At 38.4% G+C, this 25,264-nt stretch overlaps 2 protein-coding genes across 2 annotated transcripts in view; one reads left to right on the top strand and one right to left on the bottom strand.

Annotated features, from left to right (window-relative positions):
• The window catches only part of B3GNT9 (UDP-GlcNAc:betaGal beta-1,3-N-acetylglucosaminyltransferase 9), a 121,543-nt gene extending 118,900 nt beyond the window's left edge, over window positions 1-2,643 (top strand). The window contains exon 2 of the mRNA XM_053700336.1: window positions 590-2,643. Coding sequence (XP_053556311.1) covers window positions 658-1,923 — 1,266 coding nt within the window. The 5' untranslated portion in view covers window positions 590-657 and the 3' untranslated portion in view covers window positions 1,924-2,643. The remainder of the gene's footprint in view (window positions 1-589) is intronic.
• Window positions 2,644-6,530: 3,887 nt separating this feature from the next.
• Window positions 6,531-25,264, bottom strand: part of PHAF1 (phagosome assembly factor 1) — a 149,445-nt gene continuing 130,711 nt past the window's right edge. Inside the window, exons 16-17 of the mRNA XM_053700334.1 lie at window positions 8,105-8,177; window positions 6,531-7,117 (exon numbers count right to left, since the gene is read on the bottom strand). Coding sequence (XP_053556309.1) covers window positions 7,028-7,117; window positions 8,105-8,177 — 163 coding nt within the window. The 3' untranslated portion in view covers window positions 6,531-7,027. The remainder of the gene's footprint in view (window positions 7,118-8,104; window positions 8,178-25,264) is intronic.

Below are 25,264 nucleotides of genomic sequence, written 5' to 3'. Positions count from 1 at the left end.
TAGGCTATCACTTATAACAGGAAAACTCCCACAGCACAACATGTTGGAGGCCAGTGACAGATAGAACAAAGACAAAAATGTTTATATCTCACAAGAACATTTTCAAAAAAGTGTAATACATAATAAAATGCCCCTTTTTAGATAAAAAAATATATTTTACCGTCCCCTTTAATGTTTGAATTTGAGTCAATAAGTTATATATTAACAAGAGACCTCTTTAGAATCTGACTGCTAGGTCTTATTTATGTAAGGGTATACGAAACTATAGCTCTGTCTTTTGCCAGTTTGAACATAAACATACATTTATTAGGAAGTAAAACATGTTAAGATGTGAATTAAAAGGGACATTCCAGCCAAAGTTGGAATCCAAATGGATGTATTTCAGTTTTGAATAGAAGCATTTTTGCAATATACAGGTATTACCAAAATGCTTCTAATAAAAGCTATAGCTGTTTCAAACATGTATTTAAAGTATGCACTATGCACCAGCATTTGAAACACATCTCTAAAAGTTTGGAATTAAGACAGCAAAGAATCTATAATGCTAGCATTTATTGATACATCACTGACACTTTCCCTTTACTTACAGATGGCTTCTGATCACACCTCGGCCTGACAAAAGGAGAATTTATATCTTTAAAAAAAGTTCTGAAAAAAATGAGAGTTCGTATAAAGGGAGATGCTCTTTGCACCCTTCTCTTAATCACTGCTCTATGTACATTATTCTACAGCCTGCTGAGACAAACAGAAAAGAGGGAAACAGCTTCTACAAAACAGACAAATGAATCTAAAACAACAAAGAAGACTATGCACACAAAAAAATACTTGGAGTTAGACACAAAAGCAGATACATCAAAGCTGCTCTCTGAGGCATACAATGCAGAAATAAGTTATGAAGAAGTAAAGCCCACCATCAGTTCGTCACCCACACAACCACCCTTTGATTTTCAGCAATACCTCAGGAGTAAAGATCATCGTAACTTTAGCTTGTTAATTAACCAGCCAAACAAATGCAAGAAACCTATGGGAGAACCCTACTTGCTCATTGCTGTGAAATCCATAGTAGAAGACTTTGACAGGAGAGAAAGTGTGCGCAAAACCTGGGGAAGGGAAGGAATGATTAATGGGGTGATGGTTCAGAGAGTATTCCTTCTTGGAACTCCAAAGAATAAGACAACCATATTATTGTGGGAATCCCTTATGCATCAGGAAAGTCACTATTACAAAGACATCTTACTGTGGGATTTTGTTGACACATTCTTCAACTTGACCCTAAAAGAGATCCACTTCCTTAGCTGGACAGAGAAGTACTGTAGGAATGTTAAATTTATTTTTAAAGGTGATGCAGATGTTTTTGTCAATGTAGAGAATCTGATTAATTTTTTGTTGGCACAGAATTCTACAGAGGATTTGTTTGTTGGGGATATAATATATCATGCTAAGCCAATACGATCAAGAAAAAGTAAATATTATATTCCAGAAAACATGTATGGGTTAGGAATCTACCCAGCATATGCTGGAGGGGGAGGATTTTTAATGTCTGGGACAACCATGAAAAAGCTGGCCCAAGCCTGTACAGAGGTGGAACTTTTTCCAATAGATGATGTATTCTTGGGAATGTGTTTACAAAGGATTAACCTCAAGCCTGTGTTACATGAGGGTTTCAAAACTTTTGGAATAACAAAACCCTCAGCTGCGCCAAATCTGCAAACATTTGATCCCTGCTTTTACAGGGACTTGATGGTTGTGCATAGCCTGAAAGCAGCAGAAATTTGGCTTATGTGGAATCTTTTGCACAGCCAGCAGCTGCCTTGTTCTCAAAAGCAGCGGATAAAGAAACCTTTTCATTGGAAGAAGAAGAAGCAAAAACAGATAAAGGCAGTTACAAACACACAAGCAAACAAACATTCAAAAAGAATATAGATCATTTTAGCAGTAATGTGACCTTTTGTTTGTTATACACTATTAGAAATCAAGAAAGCAAAATTAGTTTCTGCTCTTGCACTAATTAGTCTTTGGGCCCAGTGATCTAAAGCTCTGCACTTATTTGAGATGATCTAAGAAGTCTCATCAGTACTGTGAGGTCTCAAAAATTTTTAGAAACACAAATGTTACCTTGATAGAGGTTTACTTCTCTATGCAGGGTTCTATATGTGAAGATAAAGAAAATAGAGAGGCACATTCAACTGAGACAGAACAAAAGCTGGAAAAACTTCCTTACTTGTTTATAAGGCCAGTGCCACTCAGGGTGCAGTCTATTTTAGCACACTATTCCTTTCACTTTGCTTGAGTGGCACTGGCCTTAGAACAAAATCTAGAATATCTTCCTTGCTTGTTTACGTCTCAGTTGAGTGCGCCTCTCTATTTTCTTTTTCTATATGTGACGGACAGACTCATATTTTCCAATATAAGGTCTAAAAAAATTCCAGATTCTGTGTGCTTTATCTTGACTTGTAGCTATTTTAAAAACATCTACAGAAAGAAGTTGAGGCTAGACTTACTTAGGCTATGTATAAACAACACATCACATCTGCTACATTTGAAGGAAGCTTGGGAGGCAGGGCATTTTACTATGCTTTATATGGCAGTTTAGTTATATCAAAACATACTGCTGAAAATAATAAATATTGATGCACTGGCAAATTTTTAGTTTCTACGTTCTTTTTTACCTTACCTGCAAATTGAAACAATACATCACTCACATAAATATCAGTTACACAATGAAATGCTTTACACACTATAACCACAGTAAGAAATAACAAGCACAGGAGTTGTGACCAAGGGTCTCCCTTTATTGACCTGTGGGTACACATGCTGTTTCGGTATACAGATTCCAAAATTCATGTAAAAAATTAAATGAAGAAAAACAAAAACAAAGAAGAAGCATGATCACAAATGTTATTTCATTAAAATATTTCTTAAAATGAACCTGTACAGATTATTCATAATAATCCATTCATTTACACCTACTTCATACTATATTCTTGGCCTAAGCCTTGGCATCTCCCCACCATATACATCAGTCTGTTCACTTCCTGTTCAGCCAGTCACACGGGCTGGGGTGGCAGCATAAGTGTCAGGAAGTAATACTATAAGGGATGAGCAATGTAAACAAAAATAAAGAACAGCAGCAGTTTGCCAATGAGAAGATTAACACCTGGAGACTGTCACTTATCAAAACGTTGTGCAGCAGGATGGTTGATTTCATAATGGTATAATGGTTTTTAGCATTTTATATTCCTACAAAATAATCCCCTGTACAAATACTCTTGCAAGAAAGGGGTTAGCTTTGCAGAATCTTAGAAAGAGGGAAGACTGTATTAAAAATGTTTGTTTGCCTTATGATACATCTGGTCCCCAGGTGCTTCTCATTTTCCTTCTCTCTCTTTCTACTTGCTGATACCCGTTACACACAAGTTACTATTAAAAAAAAAGCTGATAAAAAAAAATATGTAAATATTTGCTGGAAAACACACACAGAATTCTTCCATGTATCACAAATAGTTATACCAAAACATGACAAATAAGATACATCCACCACAATTTCCAGTTAAAAAGGGGACTGGAGCATTAACTCCTATGACTTTAACCCTTTTAACAGACAGTACAATGTCACAGGCCCCATTAACTGATGCAGAATACGGTGGGTACAGGTGGGAACACATTGCTCACTCCAGTCAAATAAAAAAATAAAAATGAACAGCTCTTGCTTTCTTAAAGGAACCCTTCCTTGTTCAGCATGAGATGAGAATTGTTACCTATGGAACCATACACATTGCTCCATAACAGAGTGTGGAAAATAAGTGAGTGTAAAACGTATGTCTAGTATGACCACTGAAATGAAAACTCAAATGTAGTGTTGTGCAGTAGTACTAATCTGATTCTGGTAGTAATCAGACATCAGGTTATATATTAGATAGCACCACCGCCAACAGCTAAACTGAAACTCCAGTATTTAATTCTGCAGAATGACAATCCCTTAATTCAGAAACTGCAATTCATCCAATGAACTCAAATAGATGGCCAGCAGGAAAACAAACAACTCATGAGCACAAATACAAGTACAATACAAGTTTACAATTGTATTATGTAATTTATTAGCTAATGCCTGGGTCCTACTGGAAAAAAGTGTTACCATCTTACAGTATTTCAAGACCTGGGCTCTATAGAAGGAACCTATTTATTCCCAAAACAAACTCTCTGAGTTTAAATCATTGTTTTAAGTAATATTGTCCATCATTAGCTTAAAACGAGTAAATACAATGCCTTATTAATGCAAAGCCCCTCTTTATTAATTCTATCCAATAAACAAAGCCCACATGATTTAAAAAAAGGTCCTGACTGCAAATTGAATTCCTGGTTACTGCATTAACACACCCACCACAAATTAAATGGCTGTGTTCTTCACAAATACAGTAAAACAAATACATCTCTGGCTGAAGTACAACAGAGCATCACCCACAATGTGCTTAATCTCTGGTTTCTGTAAAACATAGATAACATAACTTTAATACCATGATTTTGTATATCCACAACCACTGTACATGTATTGGTTTAATCCCTCAACATTGCATTAACACAGCTAAAACAAATGAATTCACTGGGACCTTTGGGCATACAGTAAACATGAGTATAATCTGTGGATGCCATGAACACACAGCTATCACAAATGTAATGTCTGGCTTTTGTAGGGACTTCGTCACCAAGATCTTTGTAACATGACCTCATAGGATAAGGACTCACATTATATCTACCTAACATCTGCAGAAATAGAATCCTCCACTTCATTCAAATGGTTTTGCAGCACCCACTTGATTTAAAACGAGGGGGGAGGGGGGGTTAGATCGCATTCCTCCCGAAACATTTCAGAACTGTATCTACGATAAAAAGTGCTGTTAATATTTTCAAATGGAAATGAGGTTACCCAGTTGTGTTTTTCAAAATCAAAACACTTATTGGTGTTTAATCACAAGAGTATAAAGGGACAATTTAAAAAGTGTATTCATACCCTGTAAATCAATTCATGATAAGTGTAGTCACTGGATTTTTCTGTTTGACACACTATAAATCATAGTTTCTAAATTTAATCCCTGAGCCCAAAAAGTATACAGCCGCCATCATCGCAATTGCAGGCTCCAATAGGAATACAAACCTGCCTGAATTAAATATCAGAATTGTGAAAAACACTATAACATATAGCAAATAAAAAGTAATGTCTGTCTGTGTGTGTATATAATATATATTTGTTGAGCAATGTATCACCAATCCCCCTAACCTCTGGTAGAATATGTCAGAAGGCTGACAGGTCTTTGGCTCTTTGAAATAAAATAAAGATTATCTTGTTAAGTATTTGTGGGAAATTTGGCCATAGCTAACACTGTACCCGAAGACTTTTTTTTTTTTTTAACTACATCTGAATTATTAGAAATGTTAGAAAGGAAAGGAACAGGGTCTACTGTCCATTTGAAGATAGCTGTATCATCTAGGTTATTGGGTTTCCCTTTAAGAAAATTATCACCAAATCAATAAGAATCATAACACGGATCAAAATATTTAACAGAACAAAGAAAAATGTTTATGAGAGAAAAAAACAACTTGAAAGTAATGGATACACAGGGTTACAAAATAAAAAAACTATATATATATTTGAGCAAGTCAAGTAATTACTAGTTCAGGAAAAAAATAACTTCTTTCCTGTTCCATAAATAAACATTTCATACTGTGGCTGGACATCTCCAGTGTCCATACACAGATGTCAATCAGTGACCATGATTTCTGATCAAGTAAAGTGTATGTAGTGCAAATGGAACAAGTGCTTGTCCCCATTGCTGGGAAAACCTGTAGACTATTGCATGTTCATAAACAGTTAAGCAACACCTGCAGGATACTGCCAGAAATGGGTACAAATACAGGCCAGTCCCCTTCCATGTGCCAGCATGCGTGCTCTTAAACACAAATTAAATGGGTGCCTTCTGTCTCTATAATGCTTACAGTGCCCTTTGGCAGTGAAGGGGTTAACAGTCATGTTTGCCAGATATCCTGGCAACAGAATGGGCACCAAGGCTGCAGAACACTAAGCTGTACTAGGGATCCTCAAATTTATATATGTACTGTATGTATATATATATATATATATATATATCTTTGTGGTAGCAGGAAGGAGCTTAATCACCAATACAGGGAGCCAAGAATCTGAGGAAAACATTGTACTGCAGCCTATACCATATGAAAGACTTCTAGTTGTGGTACCTGAATGATTGCATAATATATAAATTATAAATATGTGTTTGCACTTGTTTGTGTATGTGTATATAAATATATATATATATAAATGTATATGTGTGTGTATATATGTATATATATATATATATATATATGTATATATATATGTATATATATATGTATATATATATGTATATATGTATATATATATGTATATATATATGTATATATATATGTATATATATATGTATATATATATATATATATATATATATATATATATATATATATATATATATATATATATATATATATATATATATACACACACACACACACACACATATATATATTCATATACACACACACAAATATATTTATACTCACCAGTCAAATGTTACATTTCTATTAGTCACATAACTATTAATGTTTTACATAGACATGTATATTAATATATACAAATGTGACTATCACATGAAGTCAGTAACACTAACACGCAGACTCCTCATTTTCTGCTCCTGGATACGGCTCTCTCATGTTTGTGCTTTTTGATGCAGCAGAGTGCTCTGCTGGTCCTGGACTGTTATCAGAAGGTCACATGAATGTGGAGAACACACTGACTGCAAGGGGGGCACCAGCCTGGACTTAATGAGAGAAGGCAGCTGAAGACACCCACAATCCATACAGCTCCCTCTGTTCTGCCAGCACCACACACTGCACGACAACATCAGCTTTGCTTTGTGTGGGTATCTGGCTGCAAGTCAAGGCACGCAGGGCTAAGCTACCCCACTAGCTCCTTTTGAGTTTATTGGCTCAGTTCTGAAGGTTTCTGCTGCCCGTTGGGTCTGGGTGCTCCATAGAGTGTAACAGATGCTATGTGGTTATTCTGCATTACCTAGGACACACAGGCAGGCAAATCAGAAAATGCAGAAAGTGAATGATTCAAAACACATGTGCAGCTTCTGCATAAACTGTGATAAACAACACAATGCACAACGGATTACATGTGAAGGCTCCAAAACAAACTGGACACGTGTCTCAAGGCAAACATAACCATAGACCTTAAAATAACAATAGACCTTGTTATTGTTTTAAAAGATAGATAATCCCTTTATTACTCATTCCCCAGTTTTGCAAAACCAGCACTGTTATATTAATACACTTTTTACTTCTGTGATTACCTTGTATCTAGGAACCTTCTTCCAGCCCCCTGATCACATGACTGTGACTGTTTATTATATATTGTCTTTCATTTAGCATTGTGTTGTGCTAGATCTTAAATAACCCCCTGTTCCTGAACACAGTGTTATCTATATGGCCCACGTGTACTTTCTGTCTCTGTGTTGAAAAGAAATTTAAAAAGCCTGTGATAAGAGGCAGCCCTCAAAGGCTTAGAAATTAGCACATGAGCCTACATATGTTTAGTTTAAACTAAGAATACCAAGAGAAAAAAGCAAATCTGATGATAAAAGTAAATTGGAAAGTTGATTAAAATTACATCTCCTATCTGAATAATGAAAGTTTAATTTTGACTAGACTGTCCCTTTAAGTCGGGAGGGTGGGGGGTACAATACAGCTTTCCAATGTATTCTATCTGGCCTGTCACGTTTCCAGGCTGAACATAATACAAGTCTGAGCCAGGCAATACAATCTTTGTATTTTTAACAATATTTTTTTTCAAGCTTGTGTAACCATAGAGGTGTAGGAGACAGAACATTCTGAGAGATACTTGTTTTTTTTGTGATAGAAAAAGTATATCACTGCATCAAACTGCGGATGAGTATGGCATATAGCTTACTAAAACTGGTAAATGTAAAGGCTGCTTATACATAAGTGCAGTATATGGGTATGTATAAAACCTGCTTTAAATTCTCAATCTAACCTCAAAGATCATCCTTTGAAGGCCAAAGCAAAAGGTTGATCCAAAAGGGTTTGTGTTGTTTGGTGACGATGACCTGAAAAGAAAAGGAAATAGTTGTTTTATGCTGTATAGACACAAGACATGGAAGAAGTAGTAAGCTGTTGCTCTAAAGAGGAGATACAGATTAGGATACTTGCTTCCTGCATGTTACAGTGGGTGCAGAGGCTGCAGCTGTTATGCAAGACCGGTCAAGAAAATAACTGGAAAGGCCAATTAATTCCGTATTCTGGTCTCACAGTACAAAGACACTAAACATAACCAATTGATATCACAGATGTATAAAACGACTATTTAAACTAAAGCTGTTTATCTGACATTTTGAAACTAACATATATGTGTACATAGCTGGTTGATAAGGAAGAACAGCTCTAACCCCTATACAAATTACTATACTATTTGTTTATTGCATTTAAAAGAGAGGACTTTCTTGGGATATATGGACTACCCTGTTATACATAAAGCAATGCCCTAATATACAGGCTTCATAACCGTTTACAGGAAGATCACCTGAGCTGCAAGCCCTAACTCACGTTTAAAAGGGATATGAAACCCAAAAATCTTCTTGTGTGATTCAGACAGAGCATTCAATTAAAAAAACTTTCCAATTTACTTCTGTTATCAAATTTGCTTTGTTCCCATGCTTTTTGTTTGTTGAAGAGATACCTAGGTGGGTGTCCAGAGCACTACAAGGCAGGAAATAGTGCTGCCACCTGGTGCTCTTCCAAATTGATACAATTCTGGCAAAAACGCTGCAATATAGTGCTCCAGACACGTGCACGCTCCTGAGCTTACGTCTCTACTTTTAATAAAAGATATCAAAAGAACAAAGAAACGTTTATAATAGAAGTAAAAAGGAAATGGAACTTATTTAACTGATTCCAAAGGCGCCAGACTATTATAATCTATCTGGAGTAAATTACACAAGGGCTAGACTGCTGTGCATATGTACAATTATTACCAACAATTCAGTATAGACACTGAATGCTAATAAGTCTATCTGTTCACTCAGTCTCCTAATAATTATCAAATAATCAAAAAGAATTTTATTTTATTCAAAAAAGCAGGAAATAGTGCTCTTACAAATGGATAACATTCTTGCAAAAGTGCTGCCGTATAGTGCTCCAGAAATAGGCTGGCTCCAAAGCATATGTCCCTTCTTTTCAACAAAAGATACCAAGAGAATGAAGAAACATCGATAATAGAAGTAAAGTTTAAAATCGCATGCTCTATCTGAATTAAGAAAAAAAAAAATGGTGTTTCATATCCCTTTAACTTGATGCATGTTTAATAAGGCTTTCCGAGCTAAATTATATTATTATTCAAACTCATTATGATTATAAATATCCTCCATAAGATAAAAGAATAATATATTAATCTATATCCATGTAATAGTCAGTTACTCTGAATAATGCATTCAATTATTGGAAACAGTGATGTAGAAAAGTAAATAATTGCTAGTGTTAGGCACAATATAATTCAGGCTGAGCTCTACTGAATATTAGCATTTATAATATACTGATATGGAAGCAGCACTCTTAATTATAAGTGCTACTAGCTACTAACACCAAAAGCGTTTTTACTATTTAGCTATTTAAAATAAAGATAGGGAGAAATCCATTATCATTCCCAACATCCCCCGCTTATAATTAAGATGGCTGCTTCCATATTAGTATATTTCCAGCTTATCTACAAAGCATAAGTACTATTCTAGCCTATACGTTAAAGGGACACTGAACCCAAATTTTTTATTTCGGAATTCAGATAAAGCATGATATTTTAAGCATTCAAGCTTTCTAATTTACTCCTATTATCAATTTTTCTTCATTCTCTTGATATCTTTATTTGAAATGCAATTTTTGGTGAACAACCTGAGTTGTTCTTGCTTATTGGTGGATAAATTCATCCACCAATCAGAAAGTGCTGTCCAGAGGTCTGAACCAAAAAAAAAACAAAAAAAAGCTTAGATGCCTTCTTTTTCAAATAAAGATAGCAAGATAACAAAGAAAAATGATAATAGGAGTAAATTAGAAAGTTGCTTAAAATTGCATGCTCTATCTGAATCACGAAAGAAAAAATGTGGGTTCAGTGTCCCTTTAAGGCTAAAAATCAAGAGTGCATCATAAACGCTTAACATTTACCTCATACTTAGGCTGCCGTTTCAAAGAATCTATAAAGCTAGAATTTTATGGTTAATATTAACACAGATTACAATGCTGAGATTCTAATCTATATTTGGGCTGCAGCACAAAAGTATTTGTGCATCTTTATTTAAAGAATCTATACTTATATTGAGTGTTTGGGCTATTAGATATGCTAATATTCAGTAGATTCATTAAGTATATCAGGATATCAGCCTCAACAAACAGACAGATCATATGCTACTGAGAGGCACCTTAGATGGTGCCAACATTTAAATTATATACAGAACATAACCACATATAAAAAGGAAATCTTAATTTAATACACAGAAATATAAAGGGCCAGATTACAAGTGGAGTGTTATTTAATGGTACCGCTCGAGAGCTAACTCCGCTAGAAGTAAGATTTTTGAGCGTTGGGTAGTTTTAAAAAAAAAAAAAAAAGTAAAATGTTTTGCTCGTGCACTAACCGGTTAGCGTAAAAAGCTGAAATAACATATTCCCTCATAGAAGTCAATCGAACAAGAAAAGTTGAAAAGCAACAACACCCTACTCGAGCCTAAACCCAATTGCATATGCTCAAGTGCGCTAACCCGACATAAAAATATGGATATTTCATATTCCAATGTTCTTCACATAACTATTCTATTTATTCATAAATACATACAGTATATATATATATATATATATATATGTATATATATATATATAAAATGGTATTTTGGTACACTATATATCTATACCTATATCTATATAATTATATATAGGAAAATCTATTTATAAATAGATAGAACATATTCCCCTATGTGCAGAACAACATTGTAATGTGAAATAGTTGCAGTAAATACACAGTTTATTAAATATGAATATTGCATAAATATGATTTTATATGTTTTCAGCTACTTGACTGCAAAGGGCTCCAATGCATTTATATATGCACGTCTATATATGTATATATATATATATATATATCTGTAAATACATATATTCACTTATAAATACATATGTACGTGTGTGTATATATATATATATATATATATATATATATATATATATATATATATATATATATATAGTACAAACAACCTGCACAGCGGAGCACACACGACAGTCCCATCTGATACTGATCCTCCTACTATGGCTCAATTTAGAGAGAGCGGGAACTACCTCCCTTCGTATAAGGCAAAGGCTGCTTCCTAAGCGTGACCGCTCCACACGCTCAAAAAATAACAGATAAGAAGAATGCGCTCTGCGCCACCAAAGAAAAAATTCAAAAAAGTTTATTCCAACAGTAAAACCAAACATAGATTAGGTAAAAACAAAACATCAGGATGATATGCAAGTACACAACGTAGCAGATGCGTTTCGTGCACATGCGCACTTGATCACTGCTCACCTGTGTACCTGCTCAATACCTATTTAAAGCAAAACAAATTAAAGGCATATACACCTTATTATTGTTCATTCTAATATCAGCCTGAAAATAGCGCTACGTTGTGGGGGAACTTAGTATGTAAAATTTTACAATTCCCTTATTATTATATGTAACGCTTATATGTAACACATATATTACAAAGGAAAAGAGGATGAAATAGACATCACACAGTTGTTTGATAGTTGAATTAGTATTCATATATACATAACTATAATATTGCCTGTTTTTAATAGCCTTATAGATCACTATTATGTTAGAAGTAAATGTTGTTTAAGAAACTTTTCATTTCAAACCGGGAATATAGTCAAGACAGGTAATTACACATAGGTCTAAATCCCTTGTCATATTTATACCTTGGGGGTAACTAGTGTGGAGTGTAAATATCCAAAAACAATTCCTCTTATTTAGAGACATTTCCCTGTTACCTCCTCTTCTCCATGTAGGTATGAAATCTATACCCTGCACTGTCAATGCAGAAGTGTCTGAATTATGTAGTTGCTTGAGATGTCTAGCTACTGGAGTGTCTGATTCCTCATCCTCAATGGAGCGTAAATGCTCCAGGAATCTTTCTTTCAGCGGCCTCTTAGTTTTATACCTGTATATTGTTTTAAGCATATTTTGCAGGTAAGGAGATAAACTACATGTGTAGTTGCACAATTGATAGAGAAATTAATCTCTTGATCTTGTTGTGTTTTTTTTTTTTTTTAAAGACATAGAAGATTAAGATCTCTCAAGAAGCCCAAAAAGCAAAAAGGAAATTTATGCTTACCTGATAAATTGATTTCTTCTACGATATGAGTCCACAGATTCATCCTTACTTGTGGGATATTATCCTACTGCTAACAGGAAGTGGCAAAGAGCACCACAGCAGAGCTGTCTATATAGTTCCTCCCTTGACTCCATCCCCCAGTCATTCGACCGAAGGTATAGGAAGAAAAAGGTGCAGAGGTGACTGAAGTTTGAAAACAAAAATATAATCTGTCTAAAATGACAGGGAGGGCCGTGGACTCGTCGTATCGTAGAAGAAATCAATTTATCAGGTAAGCATAAATTTCCTTTTCTTCTACTAAATACGATGAGTCCACGGATTCATCCTTACTTGTGGGATACAATACCAAAGCAACAGGACACGGATGAACGGGAGGGACAAGACAGATACCTAAATGGAAGGCATCACTGCTTGAAGAACTTTTCTCCCAAAAATAGCCTCAGAAGAGCCCTACGCTTTCCAGAATAAATAACAAATAGGGAAGATGTTTGACGGAAATCCTTGGTCGCTTGTAAGTAAAACTTCAAGGCACGAACCACGTCCAAGTTATGTAACAGACGCTCCTTCTTAGAAGAAGAATTAGCACACAGAGAAGGAACAACAATTTCCTGATTAATATTCTTATTTGAAACAACCTTAGGAAGGAATCCAGGTTTAGTACGCAAAACCACCTTATCAGAAGGGAATATAAGATAAGGCGAGTCACATTGTAATGCAGAAAGCTCAGAAACTCTTCGAGCCGAAGAGATAGCAACTAAAAACAAAACTTTCCAAGATAACAGTTTAATATCTATGGAATGCATGGGCGTAAACGGAACCCCTTGAAGCACATTTAGAACTAAATTCAAACTCCATGGCGGAGCAACAGGTTTAACCACAGGCTTGATTCTAACTAAAGTCTGACAAAAAGACTGAACGTCTGGGACATCCGCCAGACACTTGTATAGTAAAATTGACAAAGCAGAAATTTGTCCCTTTAAGGAACTAGCCGACAATCCCTTCTCCAATCCTTCTTAGAGAAAGAACAAAATTTTAGGAATCCTAATCCTACTCCATGAGTAGCCCTTGGATTCACACCAATAAAGATAATTACGCCATATCTTATGGTAAATTTTCCTAGTTACAGGCTTTCGAGCCTGAATCAAGGTATCAATGACCGACTCAGAGAATCCCTGCTTAGATAAAATCAAGAGTTCAATCTCCCGGCAGTCAGTTGCAGAGAAATTTGATTTGGATGTTGGAACGGACCTTGAATTAGAAGGTCCTGTCTCAGTGGCAGTTTCCACGGTGGCAGAGATGACATTTCCACCAGGTCTGCATACCAAGTCCTGTGTGGCCACGCAGGCGCTATCAAAATTACCGAAGCCCTCTCCTGTTTGATTCTGGCAATCAGACGAGGTAGGAGAGGAAAAGGAGGAAACACATAAGCCAGGTTGAACGACCAAGGTACTGCTAGAGCATCTATCAGTACTGCTTGGGGATCCCTTGATCTGGACCCATAACAAGGAAGTTTGGCATTCTGACGAGATGCCATCAGATCCAATTCCGGTGTGCCCCATTGACAAATCAATGCCGCAAACACCTCCGGATGGAGCTCACACTCCCCCGGATGAAAAGTCTGATGACTTAGAAAATCCGCTTCCCAGTTCTCTACTCCTGGGATATAGATTGCTGATAGATGGCAAGAGTGAGTCTCTGCACATCAAACTATTTTGGAAACCTCTGTCATCGCTAGAGAACTCTTTGTTCCCCCTTGATGATTGATATATGCTACAGTCGTTATATTGGCCGACTGGAATCTTATGAATTTGGCCAAAGCCAAATGAGGCCACACTTGGAGCGCGTTGAATATTGCTCTTAGTTCCAAAATATTTATTGGTAATAGGGACTCCTCCTGAGTCCAAACACCCTGAGCCTTCAGGGAATTCCAGACTGCACCCCAGCCCAAGAGGCTGGCGTCCGTCGTCACTATGACCCATGCTGGCCTGCGGAAGCACATTCCCTGGGACAGATGATCCTGTGACAACCACCAAAGAAGAGAGTCTGACCTCCGTCAGAAAAAATTTCCTGTCTACCGAGTCTATCAGAGTTCCTAGGAATGGGACTCTTGTCAGTGGAACTAGTGAACTCTTTTGTATATTCACCTTCCAACCGTGAGTCCTTGGAAAAGCCAACACGACGTCCGTGTGAGATTTTGCTAGCTGGTAAGTTGACGCCTGAATAAAAATATCGTCCAGATAGGGCGCCACTGCTATGCCCCGCGGCCTTAGAACCACCAGAAGGGACCCTAGCACTTTTGTGAAAATTCTGGGAGCTGTTGCCAACCCGAAAGAGAGGGCCACAAACTGGTAATGTTTGTCCAGAAAGGCGAACCTGAGAAACTGGTGATCTTTGTGGATAGGAATGTGAAGATACGCATCCTTCAAGTCCACGGTGGTCATATATTGACCCTCCTGGATAATTGGTAAAATTGTTCGTATGGTCTCCATCTTGAACGATGGGAGTTTTGAGAAATTTGTTTAGACATTTGAGATCTAAAATCGGTCTGAAGGTTCCCTCTTTTTTGGGAACCACAAACAGATTTGAGTAAAACCCCTGTCCCTGTTCTACTTTTGGAACTGGACAGATTACACCCATGGTATAGAGGTCTTCTACACAGCGTAAGAACGCCTCTCTTTTTGTCTGGTCTACAGACAAACATGAAAGATGAAATCTCCCTCTTGGGAGAAAATCCTTGAATTCTAGTCGATACCCCTGGGTCACGATTTCTAATGCCCAGGGATCCTGAACGTCCCTTGCCCAAGCCTGGGCGAAGAGAGAAAGTCTGCCCCCTACTAGAGCCGGTCCCAGATCGGGGGCTGCCCCTTCATGCTGTCTTGGTAGCAGCAGCGGGCTTCTTAGCCTGTTTACCTTTATTCCAGGTCTAGTTAGGTCTCCAGACTGACTTGGATTGTGTAAAATTCCCCTCCTGCTTTGTGGAGGAGGAGGAAGGGGAGGGTCCGCCTTTAAAGTTTCGAAAGGGACGAAAATTATTTTGTTTAACGCTCATTTTAACGTTCTTGTCCTGAGGAAGGGCATGACCTTTACCTCCAGTAATGTCAGAAATGATTTCCTTTAGTTCAGGCCCAAATAGGGTCTTACCTTTAAAGGGAATAGCTAGAAGTTTAGATTTTGATGACACATCAGCAGACCAAGACTTAAGCCATAACGCTCTACGCGCTAGAATGGCAAAGCCTGCATTTTTAGCCGCTAATTTAGCCATTTGAAAAGCAGCATCAGTAATTAAAGAATTTGCTAGCTTGAGAGCCTTAATACTATCCAAAATATCATCTAATGGGGTCTCAACCTTAAAGGGCCACTAAACCCAAAATCTTTCTTTCATGATTCAGATAGAGAATAGAAATTTAAACAACATTACAATTTACTTCCATTATTTATTTTGCTTCATTTTTTCAATATCCTTAGTTGAAGAAAAAGCAATGCACATGGTGAGCCAATCGCACGATGCTTCTATATGCAGCAACCAATCAGCAGCTAGTGAGCATATCTAGATATGCTTTTCATTAAAGAATATCAAGAGAATAAAACAAATTAGATAATATAAGTAAATTAGAAAGATGTTTAAAATCGCATTATCTTTCTAAATCATAAAAGAAAAAATGTGGGTGGCATGTCACTTTAAGAGACTCCTCTAGAGCCTCAAACCAAAAAGCTGCTGCAGTAGTCACTGGAACAATGCACGCTATCGGCTGTAGAAGAAAACCCTGATGAATAAACAACTTCTTCAACAGACCCTCTAATTTTTTATCCATAGGATCTTTGAAAGCACAACTGTCCTCAATAGGTATAGTTGTATGCTTAGCCAGGGTAGAAATAGCACCCTCCACCTTAGGGACCGTCTGCCAGGAATCCCGAATGGTGTCAGATATGGGAAACATTTTCTTAAAAGTAGGAGGGGGAGAGAACGGAATGCCTGGTCTATCCCATTCCTTAGTAACAATGTCTGAAATCCTTTTAGGTACTGGAAAAACATTGGTGTAAGTAGGGACCTCTAGATATTTATCCATTTTACACAACTTCTTTGGTGGGATTACAATAGGGTCACAATCATCCAGAGTCGCTAAAACCTCCCTGAGTAACAGGCGGAGGTGTTCCAGCTTAAATTTAAAGGCCATCACGTCCGAGTCTGTTTGAGGGAACACATTTCCTGAGTCTGAAAGTTCTCCCTCAGACAGCAATTCCCCTACCCCCAACTCAGAACACTGTGAAGGTACATCGGAGATGGCCAATAAAGCGTCAGAGGGCTCAGCATTTACTCTAGTACCGGACCTACTGCGCTTAGCCTGTAAACCTGGCAGTTTAGATAATACCTCTGTAAGGGTAGTAGACATAACTGCAGCCATATCTTGCAGAGTAAAAGAATTAGACGCACTAGATGTACTTGGCGTCGCTTGAGTGGGCGTTAAAGGTTGTGACACTTGAGGAGAATTGGATGGCATAACCTGATTCTCTTCCGACTGAGAATAATCCCTAGACATACTTTTATCACTTAAAATATGTTCTTTGCAATGTAAGGCCCTTTCAGTACATGAGGGACACATCTTAAGTGGGGGTTCCACAATGGCTTCTAAACACATAGAACATTGACTTTCCTCAATGTCAGACATGTTGAACAGGCTAGTAATAACCACAAAAAATCCTGAAAACACTTTATTTAGTGAAAAAAACAACAATCTGAAAAAATGGGACTGCGTCTTTAAGAGTAAAAAAGCATACAAGTTTTCCAAAACTGTCTTAAAATGTAATAAATATCACAATTTTTGCATATATGTTTAATCTTGTCAGCTAAGATTGCACCACAAGTAAGGAAAAGTTAACCCTTTATAGAAAAAAACGTTACTCAAAAACGTTTATTAAAAGTAATAAATCAACCCCCTGCACTTCGCCACAGCTCTGCTGTGGCGCCTACCTGCGCTCAGGGGCCTGTAAGACACGCTATCCTTCGTTTTTTGTCTAAATCTGCAGCCTAGGCCAACCAGAGCTGGAGCTTGCTGTCTTCAGAATCATTTCAACTGCGCATCTGAGGCGCGAAACTAGGCCCCGCCCATCAATAGATGTCTCTCATGCCTAATGGGAACCGCTAGCCATGTGGGTTTTCATATAACCCATCCATTAATGAAAGCCATGTGAACCCTTATAGTGCCATCAGCCACAAAATCTTCATCCATCTGCTGCCTGAGAAAAAATAGCACTCACCGGTACCATTTAAAATAAAAAAGTCTTGCTTGAAGAAAATAAAAACTATCATTTTATCACCTCTTTCACTTTACCTCTTCCTATTACTTAGTATAGGCAAAGAGAATGACTGGGGGGTGGAGTCAAGGGAGGAGCTATATAGACAGCTCTGCTGTGGTGCTCTTTGCCACTTCCTTTTAGCAGGAGGATAATATCCCACAAGTAAAGATGAATCCGTGGACTCGTCGTATCTAGTAGAAGAAAACATAACAAATATCACAATTTTATTCCTCAAGAAAGATTAGCATTAAAAAAAACTTGCTGAAGATGACAAAATTGTCATTAGACAATCTGATAAGGGTGGAAATACAGTTGTCCTTAATAGGGAGGACTATATAACTGAAGCTATGAGACAGCTTGGAGATGGAGAAGTCTTTATTAAATTAAAGGAAAATCTAACTAAGAAATTTAAAAATGAAATGACCAACCTGATTCTCTATGTAAGTCAAAATAATGTCAATAATGAATCTGTACACGAAGCATTCATTCCCCATTCCCCAGTTATCCCAATATTCCACTACCTTTCTAAAGTCCATAAAAATCCACTATCCCCCCAGGCAGGCCAATTATTGCGGGCATTGATTCTCTAAATGAATCACTTTCTGAACTAGTTGATTCCTTTTTACAACCAAGTCAGAAATTTGCCTAGCTATATACAGGATACCACAGCGTTATTAAACAAAATAGGTGATATTATAAGGAAACCTACCTATAAATTCATTGTAGATGTCTCAGCTCTATATACGTCCATACAGCATGACAAAGGAATGGCAGCAGTTGAATTTTTTCTGGATTTACAAAATGATTTTGAACCGGTAACCAAGGTTTTTTTGTTGAAAGCAATAGAGTACTTGTTGACATATAATTTCTTTATATTTCAGACTGTGTTCTATCTCCAGAGACATGGGACAGCCATGGGGGCTAAATTTGCCCCCTCTTACCCCAACCTATTTATGGGTTGGTGGGAGCTGTCCCACGTCTATGGAGATAGAAATCCCTACAGAGTTCACATTTTTCACTTTCATCGGTACATTGATGATCTCTTCTTTGTATTTAATGGGAGTGTAGAATAGGCCGATAAGTTCTGTGAATATCTTAATCATAGTAATTGCGGTATAAGCTTTACAAGTGAACAGAGTAAGAAAAGCATAAATTTTTTGGACTTAACCATTACAGCTAATGAATTAGAGCATAGCGTCGATACAATGATGTTCAGAAAGTCCACAGCGGGTAATACAATCCTGCAATACAATTCTTGCCACCCTATGCATGTAGTCAAGGGTATACCTAAAGGAGAATTAATAAGGATAAAGTGGAATTGCTCGAAAGAGTCAGAGTATCAGAGGCAAGCAGAGGAAACTATTGCCAGACTATAGCATTGAGGCTATACAGAAGAAGTTTTAAACTTGGCCAAGAATAATGTTGATAAGATGTCTAGAAAAGATCTTCTAACATATAAAAACAATAATAAAAAATTAGACTAAACAACTTATACAGAAACCTAAGTTTATAACTGCTTACAGTCTTGAGTTTAACACAATTTGTGGTATCAGAAGGGAATCGATGCCCATACTGTACTCTGATCCTATACTTAGGGACATTATACAGGGAGGGTGTGACTTTATACCCAGGAAGGGAAGAACGTTAGCTAATCCTTTGTCTCCCTCAGACCTGAGACCACAGACAAATAAATGTTGGCTCCAAAGAAGAAATTGATTTTTCAAGTGTAGGAGATCCATCTGTAGAACCTGTGATTTCGTGTCAGAGGGTAACAAATTTAAATCTACTGTTATATAACAAGATGATAAGATTAATTACTCTATCAATTGTGTAACTACACATGTAGTTTATCTCCTTACCGGCAAAATATGCTTAAAACAATATACAGGTAAAACTAAGACACCGCTGAAAGAAAGATTCCTGGAGCATTTACGCTCCATTGAGGATGAGAAATCAGACACTCCCGTAGCTAGACATCTCAAGCAACTACATAATTCAGACACTTCTGCATTGACAGTGCAGGGTATAGATTTCATACCTACATGGAGAAGAGGAGGTAACAGGGAAATGTCTCTAAATAAGAGGGACATTTTTTGTATGTTTACACTCCAGACTAGTTACCCCCAAGGTATAAATATGAGAAGGGATTTAGAACTTTTTGTGTAATAACCTGTCTTGAAATGAAAAGTTTCTTAAACAACATTTACTTCTAACATAATAGTGATCGATAAGGCTATTAGAAAACAGGTATTGAGCAGGTACACAGGTGAGCAGTGAAACGCATCTAGTAAGCTGTGCACTTGCATATCATCCTCATGTTTTGTTTTTACCTGACCTATGTTTGGTTTTATTGTTGGAGTAAACGTTTTCTCCAACATTGGTGTGTCCGGTCCACGGCGTCATCCTTACTTGTGGGATATTCTCTTCCCCAACAGGAAATGGCAAAGAGTCCCAGCAAAGCTGGCCATATAGTCCCTCCTAGGCTCCGCCCACCCCAGTCATTCTCTTTGCCGTTGCACAGGCAACATCTCCACAGAGATGGTTAAGAGTTTTTTGGTGTTTAAATGTAGTTTTTATTCTTCTATCAGGACAAGTTCCTAGAGGTTCCGGTGCACCCCGACGCTTTTCCTATACCCAAGCGGGTGGCGGACATAGTAAATAAGGAGTGGGAAAAGCCCGGCATACCTTTTGTTCCCCCCCCTATATTTAAGAAATTATTTCCTATGGTCGACCCCAGAAAGGACTTATGGCAGACAGTCCCTAAGGTCGAGGGGGCAGTTTCTACTCTAAACAAACGCACTACTATTCCTATCGAAGATAGTTGTGCTTTCAAAGATCCTATGGATAAAAAATTGGAAGGTTTGCTTAAAAAGATTTTTGTACAGCAAGGTTACCTTCTACAACCAATTTCGTGCATTGTTCCTGTCACTACAGCAGCGTGGTTCTGGTTCGAGGAACTAGAAAAGTCGCTCAGTAGAGAGACTCCATATGAGGAGGTTATGGACAGAGTTCACGCACTTAAATTGGCTAACTCTTTTATTTTAGATGCCGCTTTGCAATTAGCTAGATTAGCGGCGAAAAATTCAGGGTTTGCTATCGTGGCGCGCAGAGTGCTTTGGCTAAAGTCTTGGTCAGCGGATGTGTCATCCAAGACAAAATTGCTTAACATCCCTTTCAAAGGTAAAACTCTATTTGGACCAGAATTGAAAGAGATTATTTCAGACATCACTGGGGGAAAGGGCCACGCCCTTCCACAAGATAGGCCTTTCAAAGCCAAGAATAAGTCTAATTTTCGTTCCTTTCGCAATTTCAGGAACGGACCTGCCTCTAATTCTGCATCCTCTAAGCAAGAGGGTAATGCCTCACAACCCAAACCAGCCTGGAAACCGATGCAAGGCTGGAACAAGGGTAAGCAGGCCAAGAAGCCTGCCGCTGCTAACAAAACAGCATGAAGGAGTAGCCCCCGATCCGGGACCGGATCTAGTGGGGGGCAGACTCTCTCTCTTTGCTCAGGCTTGGGCAAGAGATTTTCAGGATCCCTGGGCGCTAGAAATAGTTTCTCAAGGTTATCTCCTGGAATTCAAGGAACTACCCCCAAGGGGAAGGTTCCACATGTCTCACTTATCCTCAAACCAAATAAAGAGACAGGCATTCTTACATTGTGTAGAAGACCTGTTAAAGATGGGAGTGATACACCCAGTTCCAATAAAGGAACAAGGAATGGTATTTTATTCCAATCTGTTCGTAGTTCCCAAAAAAGAGGGAACTTTCAGACCAATTTTGGATTTGAAGATCCTAAACAAATTTCTCAGGGTACCATCGTTCAAGATGGAAACCATTCGAACGATTCTACCCACTATCCAGGAAAGTCAATTTATGACTACCGTGGATCTAAAGGATGCGTACCTACATATTCCTATCCACAAAGAACATCATCAGTTCCTAAGGTTCGCTTTTCTGGACAAGCATTACCAGTTTGTGGCCCTCCCATTTGGGTTAGCCACTGCTCCAAGGATTTTCACAAAGGTGCTAGGGTCCCTTCTAGCAGTTCTAAGACCGAGGGGCATTGCAGTAGTACCTTACTTGGACGACATTCTAATACAAGCGTCGTCCCTGTCAAAAGCAAAGGCTCATACAGACATCGTTCTAGCCTTTCTCAGATCACACGGATGGAAGGTGAACATAGAAAAAAGTTCTCTGTCTCCGTCGACAAGAGTTCCCTTCTTGGGAACAATAATAGATTCCTTAGAAATGAGGATTTTTCTGACAGAGGTCAGAAAATCAAAACTTCTAAGCTCTTGTCAAGTGCTTCATTCTGTTCCTCGTCCTTCCATAGCGCAGTGCATGGAAGTAGTAGGGTTGATGGTTGCAGCAATGGACATAGTTCCTTTTGCACAAATTCATCTAAGACCATTACAACTGTGCATGCTCAAACAGTGGAATGGGGACTATACAGACTTGTCTCCAATGATTCAAGTAGATCAGAAGACCAGAGATTCACTCCGTTGGTGGCTGACCCTGGACCATCTGTCCCAGGGAATGAGCTTCCGCAGACCAGAGTGGGTCATTGTCACGACCGACGCCAGTCTAGTGGGCTGGGGCGCGGTCTGGGAATCCCTGAAAGCTCAGGGTCTATGGTCTCGGGAAGAGTCTCTTCTCCCGATAAACATTCTGGAACTGAGAGCGATATTCAATGCTCTCAGGGCTTGGCCTCAGCTAGCAAGGGCCAGATTCATAAGGTTCCAATCAGACAACATGACGACCGTTGCGTATATCAATCATCAGGGGGGAACAAGGAGTTCCCTGGCGATGAAAGAAGTGACCAAAATAATTCAATGGGCGGAGGATCACTCCTGCCACCTGTCTGCGATCCACATCCCAGGTGTGGAAAACTGGGAGGCGGATTTTCTGAGTCGTCAGACATTCCATCCGGGGGAGTGGGAACTCCATCCGGAGATCTTTGCCCAAATAACTCAATTATGGGGCATTCCAGACATGGATCTGATGGCGTCTCGTCAGAACTTCAAGGTTCCTTGCTACGGGTCCAGATCCAGGGATCCCAAGGCGACTCTAGTAGATGCACTAGTAGCACCTTGGACCTTCAACCTAGCTTATGTATTTCCACCGTTTCCTCTCATTCCCAGGCTGGTAGCCAGGATCAATCAGGAGAGGGCCTTGGTGATCTTGATAGCTCCTGCGTGGTGAATATGTCATCGGCTCCACCATGGAAGCTACCTTTGAGACAGGACCTTCTTGTTCAGGGTCCATTCGAACATCCAAATCTGGTCTCCCTCCAGCTGACGGCTTGGAGATTGAACGCTTGATTCTATCGAAGCGTGGGTTTTCAGATTCTGTGATAGATACTCTGGTTCAGGCCAGAAAACCGGTAACTAGAAAGATTTACCATAAAATATGGAAAAAATATATCTGTTGGTGTGAATCCAAAGGATTCCCATGGAATAAGATAAAAATTCCTAGGATTCTCTCCTTTCTACAAGAAGGTTTGGAGAAAGGATTATCTGCAAGTTCTCTAAAGGGACAGATCTCTGCTTTATCTGTCTTACTACACAAAAGACTGGCAGCTGTGCCAGATGTTCAAGCATTTGTTCAGGCTCTGGTTAGGATCAAGCCTGTTTACAGACCTTTGACTCCTCCCTGGAGTCTAAATCTAGTTCTTTCAGTTCTTCAAGGGATTCTGTTTGAACCTTTACATTCCATAGATATTAAGTTACTATCTTGGAAAGTTTTGTTTTTGGTTGCAATTTCTTCTGCTAGAAGAGTTTCCGAGTTATCTGCTTTGCAGTGTTCTCCGCCCTATCTGGTGTTCCATGCAGATAAGGTGGTTTTGCGTACTAAGCCTGGTTTTCTTCCTAAGGTTGTTTCTAACAAAAATATTAACCAGGAGATAGTTGTACCTTCTTTGTGTCCGAATCCAGTTTCAAAGAAGGAACGTTTGTTACACAATTTGGACGTAGTCCGTGCTCTAAAATTCTATTTAGAGGCTACAAAAGATTTCAGACGAACATCTTCCTTGTTTGTTGTTTATTCTGGTAAAAGGAGAGGTCAAAAAGCGACTTCTACCTCTCTTTCCTTTTGGCTTAAAAGCATCATCCGATTGGCTTATGAGACTGCCGGACGGCAGCCTCCTGAAAGAATCACAGCTCACTCTACTAGGGCTGTGGCTTCCACATGGGCCTTCAAGAACGAGGCTTCTGTTGACCAGATATGTAAGGCAGCGGACTTGGTCTTCACTGCACACTTTTGCCAAATTTTACAAATTTGATACTTTTGCTTCTTCGGAGGCTATTTTTTGGAGAAAGGTTTTACAAGCTGTGGTGCCTTCCGTTTAGGTAACCTGATTTGCTCCCTCCCTTCATCCGTGTCCTAAAGCTTTGGTATTGGTTCCCACAAGTAAGGATGACGCCGTGGACCGGACACACCAATGTTGGAGAAAACAGAATTTATGCTTACCTGATAAATTACTTTCTCCAACGGTGTGTCCGGTCCACGGTCCGCCCTGGTTTTTTAATCAGGTCTGATGAATTATTTTCTCTAACTACAGTCACCACGGTACCATATGGTTTCTCCTATATATATTTCCTCCTGTCCGTCGGTCGAATGACTGGGGTGGGCGGATCCTAGGAGGGACTATATGGCCAGCTTTGCTGGGACTCTTTGCCATTTCCTGTTGGGGAAGAGAATATCCCACAAGTAAGGATGACGCCGTGGACCGGTAACACCGTTGGAGAAAGAAATTTATCAGGTAAGCATAAATTCTGTTTTTGATTTTTTCTTCGGTGGCTCAGAGTGCTTTCTTCCTTGGACTTATCTGTACATTATATATATATATATATATATATATATATATATATATATATATATATATATATATATATCAGCCAAAGAAAGATGCACTCACAGGACTGTGAGTGTATCTTTCTTTGGCTGCTGTATTTTATTCAAGTTTGCACCCAGGCGGATGCCCTACAAGTGGGAAGGATCTGGTAATTGGATGTATATATATATATATATATAATTTTTTTAATACTTATACATCTTTAGACATGAATGTGCATGTATCACTATGTTAAAGCCCTTTGCCTGCCTTTTTATTCTCATATCTTTGAGCCTTTATACATTTTTTGTGCAATATTTTAATTTTTAATAATTTTAATTAGATGGCGTTATGAGTGGAACTGTATTTTGTCATGCACTTTTGATGTGTTTTGTGACACTTTTTTGTTTGCTTCAGCTAAAACTCCATGTTATGTATGGGACACAGAATGTCCTCTGTATAACCATATGGGTTATATTCTGCACTGTGTTAGGTTCACGTGCTACCTTATGGGATTCATAGAACCATGGTTTGGAGATAGCTCACATTTAAAATGTATACAAAGATGTGCGTCTTATCGTTGGGAGCCCTCCTTATGAAATACACAGAGCAGTATCCTCCAGATCATTATTCAAATGGCACCATCACA

The sequence above is a fragment of the Bombina bombina genome, chromosome 1, assembly GCF_027579735.1.
Source record: "Bombina bombina isolate aBomBom1 chromosome 1, aBomBom1.pri, whole genome shotgun sequence".
NCBI classification, from domain to species: domain Eukaryota; kingdom Metazoa; phylum Chordata; class Amphibia; order Anura; family Bombinatoridae; genus Bombina; species Bombina bombina.
The sequence above is the reverse complement of the archived record's forward strand: the minus strand, read 5'-3'. Positions and strand labels throughout refer to the sequence as shown.